Here is a 6,951-nt window from a genome sequence, read left to right on the forward strand (position 1 = left end):
TAAATACATTTTAATATTTATGAACATGTACTTTATATTGTATGTATATAGGATGAGGAATGTTGAGAAATGGTATATTCATTCTGCTCGAGAAGTAGATATAATTATCTGTTTAAAAAATATATATTTAGAGTAGAAATAAATACAATATTTGAAATGGGATTAATTGCTTAAAGTTTTGTTTGTTCTGTCTCAGTGTTTTAAATTCCTGGGGGGGGGGGTGTTTCACAAAGATCCTAAGTCGAACTTAACTCTAAGCGGAAATTCAAGTATTTTAGACTTTTGATAAATTCCACATCAAGAACATGAAATCTCCTTGATGATAGAAAATATGCTAACAGTTTAAGTCCAACTTAGAGATAAGTTCAATTAGGATCTTTGTGAAACACCCCCCAGGGGTAGTAATGGAAAGCTTCCAGTCAGAATGCTAGATGACAGCAAAGGATATATGATTCTCCAATGTCTAGTACTAGTGTTACCCTTGAACAATGAAATGGATTAAAAAGGATATTACAAATATACCACTTCTGACACAATGAATAAGTCCAACAAAAACTAATGTTATTATTGAGTGTATATTCACAATTGATTATATATCTGTTGATACAAATCATAAGACAATACAAACAGTACTAGTACATGTACAATGCAATTTATCAATAATTTGACAATGTTGTAAGTAAAATACACTTATTTGACACCAAAACTTTCTAAGAGTTAAAATCTCTTTTTGGCATGACAAGTCCAGTTCAATATTTCACAAATTTGTTTATACAAATACATTTATGTGTAAAGAAGGACTGGTTCCAGTGGCTCTTACCATCAGTTCACATTGATTTTAATCCATTTTATCCCAATTAAAAAATCTATATTTGATCTCTATAATAAACAACAATAAAATAAAAAATAAACTATATTAACAGGCACCATCCTGACTTCAAAGTGCAAGGAGACACACTACATACATTTTGTTTCTTTGTAAGAACGTTAGATAGACCAGAGCTTCTTTCTCATAAAACTTTACACGGTGGTGAATCTACCTTAACTGCAAAATGAAACCATTATTATCTTTGGAAAGTATATATGAGTGGTTGTGAACCTGAGATTTGTGACACCTTTAAGGATGTTCTAGTTGATGGTGGCCCAGTGTTGGGAGTGGGACATCAAGGAAACACAATCATTTAATTTACAATTGCAGTAAATGGGGTCACATTACTGACAAGAGATCATGTGATGAAAAATAATTGAGAAAAAGTTCTGGAAAAAAACTCAGATTAGAGTCATGTTACATTCAAAGAGGCTTTGACAAAAATGAAATTCTTCCACCTTAAGAAAGATACATTAAATTACAAATTGTCCACATTTTTAAATATATATTTTCATTAAAAATATAGTGTAATTTGTCTTCGTTCATCTCCCTGGTTCATCTAATGTACCAGTACACAAAGGCTGCAATCTTGTGAACCAACAATATATCAATATATTCTTGAATGTAAAAAATGAAAGCAGCTGTGGAAAAATCCACATTACCAAGGAAACCACATGTACAGGTCTCATTACATGTATTCAAAGTAGTAACCATATTCCCAGTCCTTGTTTCCTGAGGCCATTGCCTCGGTCATCAGTCGATCCTCCTGCTGCTTCAAGGAGAGGAAACAGTTGATGAACTCATCCCCGAGGGCATCACAGAGAACAGTATCAGCTACAAGAGCACTCAGGGCATCATGGATGTTATTAGGAATTTCAGTTGTGAGTTGAGGTAGTGTCTTCTCGTCCATCACATCACCTTTCACTGGAGGCGGCAGCGGGAGTTTGTTGGCGATACCATCTAAGCCTGCTGCTATGGTTGCTGCCATGACAATGTAAGGGTTACAGCCGCTTCCTGGAAGCCGATTCTCGATGAACGTCCCACGGTCCCCCATGATCCTAACCCGTACAGCTGTACTACAGTTATCATAACCCCACGTTGCGTTGACTGGAGCTTTTTGGTTTGGTTCAAAGCGCTTCACGCAGTTGATGGTCGGACACATCAACACGGCTAGACCTGGAACATGAGATAGAATCCCTGCTACCCAATGACGACCATTCTTTGATAACCCTGTAGGATGCTCCTTGTCAAACAGCATTGGATGCTTCCGTTTCGTATCCCAGATGGAATGAATGAAGTGTCCGCATGACCCGCTACCATCTGTGTATGGTTTTGTCATGAAGCTAGCAATATGAGAATTCCTCAAAGCAATTTCCTTAGTAGAGGTTCGAAATTTAGATGCATTATCAGCTGCTTTTAGTCCAAATGCTGGTTGATAGGCCATCCCAATTTGTCCAGGTCCATGTCCTGTATCCATGTTTAAGATATCAAACCCCACTTGAGGTAGATAATCACAGAGTGGCTCCAGGATGCCTTCCGCTTTAGGCAATCGAACAGTGGCCCCAAAGTTCCTCCCAGAAAAGATCGGTTTCCTCTCTGCTGCGTTCTCCACGTAAAACTCGTATCTGTTTGTGGAAAGCAGTGTGTAACCAACAGCATTGAGCTTTGCAATCTGCAGACGTGCCACGTACCTTGGGTAACCTACGACAGGGAGGCCATCGATCGTAGGATTCATCAACACTCGAGCAGTGGCCTTTGCCCAGGGGACAACTTGAAAGGTTTCCAGATCAGGGAATGCCAGACAGTTGCTGAAGCCGATCTCTTCTCCGTACCCAGTGCCTGTAGCTAGGTTTCCTTGAGGATCAGAGGACATTAAGGTGCTGATGCTAAACTTGACACCGTCAGAAGATCTTCTGGAGAAGGATGCAGCCGGGTAGAGACGGCAGTGAGAGATGCCATAGACATCAGGCATCTCATAGCGAATGGTCGAGATACCATTCTTCTTGATGATTGCTTGAATCTTGTCCACGTCCATAGTTAATCCTGCCATAATACACGTGAATAGAATTTGCATATCTGACATAAATATATTTTGATTATTGTACAGTTTAGCACTTTATAAAAAAAAACATACATTTATAAGAGTAATTTATCTCTACAGTCTTTTGAATGAGTGAACAGATAAAGAGTTAGGGTTGATAAAACCACCTGTAGGATGTACGTTGTTGGCTCTATATTATTTGAAGAAAGAAAACATGTAATCAAGAATAATGAGATAATCATCAAAGAAGGTGAAACAATTAATGTCAAATAAAAAAAAACTGCAACATGAAATATACAAAGCATGAACAGACTGCATTCGAACGAAACTCACGTTTGAGTTTGAGTTTTTTTTCAACATTTCTTTCATATTTCTAATCGGGAATTACTTTACCATATTGTATGAGCCTTTGTTCAGAAAAGTCTACCATTGACTTATGACTATTGTATCTGGTATCGGCACTGTTTAAAAAGTATCCTAACCTTGTAATAAAGCTACTTTATTTTGCAGGAATCATCATACTCCAACTGGGACAATCAGTTTCAATCTGAAAATCAATGTCATAAAAAGAAAATCAATAGTAAACAAGTGTGGTGTGGTAGAGAAAAGAGTATAAAGAGGCAAGGGAGTAGAAGGAAGAGAAGTTGGTGGAGAGGGCCGGAGCAGGCAGAAAAGAAGGATAGAAGGCAGATGGGGAGGAAGGAAAAGAGAAGGAAAAGGAGGTGGAGGAGGAGGTTATGATGAGAACGGGATAAAGAGAGCAGGTGGAAATCGAGGAAGATCGAGGCCGAAGAATCGGAAAATCAAGAAGAGGAAAGATGTGGATTTTTTTAAAAAAGGGATTGGAGGTCAAGTTTTAACGCAGTTCGAATTCCTAATTACAACCCTTCACCCAATACTAATACATATTATATTCTATGAAAATTAACCCATGAGCAGATATCATTGGAGGATGGTATCACAAGAGCAAATATAGGATCGATAAAAATTCCTGGGAATTATAGGATATCCACGCAAACTTAGTTATAGTCGGGACATATTAAAGAGAAATGTTTAAGTGATAGTGCATAACATTAGATGGAGATCGAGAGCGCTGGAAATGGTCTGAGATGTTTGATAACACGTTTCTTCCTTTGGTAGGAAAAAAGGAGGGAGAGAGCTAGATAGGGAGGGAGAGAGCTAGATAGGGAGCGAGAGAGAAAGGGGGAGAGAAACGGGGTAGAGCTAGCCCCAGGCAAAGTCAAAGACACGGAAGAAAGAGGAAGAACGGGGAGTAATAGAGCATGCAGTATTACATGTAGGCCTACCTCCGTATAGGCCCATGCATTATAAGAGCAAGAGTGGAAGTGAGAGAGAAGCTAGTATAAGTGGGAAAGGGAGAGAAAGATGAAGAGAGTAAAAAAGAGAGAGAGAGAGGAAATGGGAGGTATACATAAATCATATAGCTGTAGGAAAAGAAGGACTGCATGAAGCGTGCATGAATGATAAGGATCCCACACCGGTGGGACACAGGAGGGCACTACCCCCCCCCCCCCCCCTAATCGAATGGCCAAAAAAAAAGCGGAGAGAGAGGGGATACATGAAGAAAAGGGACAAAGAATGTAACATAATATGGAGATTAATTGCTCAAAAACGCTCTTCAAATATCATAATACATGAACCAGTAACGTGTGGACAAACACAATGAGTATTAAAGTGAAATCTGTTGTAGGAGGTGCGATTATCGGAAAATGCTTTGGGATGATCCGATCTGCATACTTAATGTAGCGTACAGCAGAGAAGAAAAAGAAATGGAGATAGCAGTTGAAGATAGAAGATATTTTTACGGGAAAAGATCGAGACAGAGCTATATAATTATGTGTCCGTTTCACTTTAAAATACATGTACGATATTTTCAAATACTTTCAAACTCTAAAGGAACAACGGATCGATAGTCCCCATATGATGATATTTGACCACCTCGTTGTCTTTTGTTACCCTTGTTTGCTTTACATCTAACAAGCTTGATAACGCAGAATGATTCGTGGCAAAGAGATGACCGAATATATAATCTTTTATTTCATCTAGTGTATACTGATAATTCAATAACATTTTTGCCAATTAAAAAAATGCGCCCAAAAAATTCACTCGCAATATTTCGGATCCGGATAGTATATTTTCAGGCTTCACGAAGTTCACGGCCTTTGATCGAAAATGTGCAGTACGTCTATGTTTATAGACGGGATGGAAAACAAATCCTCAATTTGATGAATTTGGGATGGAGGCGCGAAACTTTTCAACTTCTAAATACTGGTATCCACCCCCATGACTGAACCCACGCTGCACTATCCCGATTCAAAGAAAGGTTTCCAGTCCCTTAATCAATAAAAGGAAAGAGATTTAAAACGGTGTTGTTATTTCACTCTGAAGAAAAGCATCTCTAACAATAACTATTCCCACTAAATCGTCTGTAAATATTTGTTTAGAATGAACCCCCGTCTTACCATGGCTAATTCCCACTCGATCAAAGTCGCTTTATTCCTATTTTTCCCAAGACTTCCTCTAAATGCAAATCTACGACGTCTATAAATAAAGTACCCATACCCCTTTTATCCTGAGACCATGCATAATCCTATCCAAATTTAATTTCTGTCTTGATCGGATGTTTTGAACTTAATTTTAGCAAAATGTTACATTGTGTAGATTAATCGTGCATGAAAACCAGTAATTTTCTAAACATCGATTATTTACCAATCTTTCTATGTTAAGTCGAATCTGCTTTAGTGACCACCTTTATACAAAGATCACATTTTTTTTGTTTCCCTTGAAAAGTTTTGTCATTGAAATATGTACTATAGACACATGTCTACAAAGACCACCTGCCTATGAAGACCACTTTTCTTGTCTCCCTTAATTGGCCAGGTGGTCTTTATAGACAGGTTTCACTGTACATGTCCTTAACATTATGAAAGAGATTGTTAAAGAATTATTATCCACTTTTTACAGGACTGCCAATCCACCTTTTTATCTACCTTTTGATAGCAATAACAATACATGATTATGCAATGATAAAATATGCATACTGTTTAGCTAAATGCACTACAGTATTCTAACTCCAATCAAAAAATATATATGTAGAAAACGAGTACAAACTTAAGGACTGTCTGTAACTACATGTTGGTCCCCTCAACGTAATTCATGTTAATAAGAATTGTGAATTAAACTAACTCAATCCAAGTCAAAATGATATAAACACACAAATATCATTAATTGAGTAAGCAATCATTTCGCCCGTGCATACATTAACGAATTTGCAACAACGTGTTCTTATCTAGTATACTGTTACTTGTGAAAAACAAAATTCATCCTACCTGGTACCGCGGTCTATCAATCTGAGTTTTCCACTGAGACGTTTCCTTTGTGAAAGAATACACACTGCTTCTTTCTATATTGGTTTTCTAAAAGTCGCGACGGAGCAGAGTACCAATAGTTGAAAGACAACCACAATCGAAAGAAACAATGGAGAGAAAACGGTCTCCCGTCAGGTATAGACAAACAAACTGCAATTGTATAGTATATAGTTTGCCAAGACGGAAGGGAATTCAAGTATATTATCACCGTATATTTTACTCTCACTGCATGCAGATGGCAATGAGAGTGAGTCGTCAGTGATTGTCATGCAAATGAGCTTTATTTAGGGATGAAAGCACTTTTTAGGGTGTGCGATTTGAGATGGATGATATGGACTAGTGGGTAATGATAAAGGTACTGGAATGCATGGAATACAGAGGATTGGACATACCAGTCTTAATACTCACTGTCTGGGTAACCCGCGTGTATCTTTACGATTTCGTTTGAAGTACCGATGACGAACCTAGCTAAGACCAGTGATGTATATCGTATCAAGTATTCTTGACTTGGAATTCTTGTATTTCCAGGTAGAAGAATAAGATGATACAAAGGTAATGTGCTTCCTTCTGTTAGCTTCAAAATTGCCCCGCCCACTCTACCTAATAATTATTGTAGGATACGCCCCCTCGCGGCTAGCAGCAATAATTATGTA

General features: G+C 38.0%; 1 protein-coding gene across 2 annotated transcripts; it reads right to left on the bottom strand.

The window, feature by feature from the left end:
* Nucleotides 1–540: 540 nt before the first annotated feature.
* On the bottom strand, nt 541–6,572 carry LOC589008 (lengsin). Of its 2 annotated transcripts, XM_788666.4 has the most exons (3): nt 6,260–6,572; nt 3,392–3,456; nt 541–2,911 (listed from the first exon to the last, which is right to left on the bottom strand). In XM_788666.4, the coding sequence occupies exon 3, from the start codon at nt 2,901–2,903 to the stop codon at nt 1,557–1,559; it is 1,347 nt and encodes a 448-aa protein (XP_793759.1). In that variant the 5' UTR covers nt 2,904–2,911; nt 3,392–3,456; nt 6,260–6,572; the 3' UTR covers nt 541–1,556. The 2 variants fall into 2 exon arrangements, with proteins under 2 accessions (XP_793759.1, XP_030837053.1); XM_030981193.1 differs by lacking the exon at nt 3,392–3,456.
* Between the last annotated feature and the right edge of the window lie 379 nt (nt 6,573–6,951).

This window comes from Strongylocentrotus purpuratus, unplaced genomic scaffold (genome assembly GCF_000002235.5).
Source record: "Strongylocentrotus purpuratus isolate Spur 01 unplaced genomic scaffold, Spur_5.0 spur5_scaffold_11, whole genome shotgun sequence".
NCBI classification, from domain to species: Eukaryota; Metazoa; Echinodermata; class Echinoidea; order Camarodonta; family Strongylocentrotidae; genus Strongylocentrotus; species Strongylocentrotus purpuratus.

Coding starts and splice junctions, on each gene's coding strand:
- LOC589008 (XM_030981193.1), bottom strand. CDS start 2,903: ATGGACGTGGACAAGATTCAAGCAATCATCAAGAAGAATGGTATCTCG.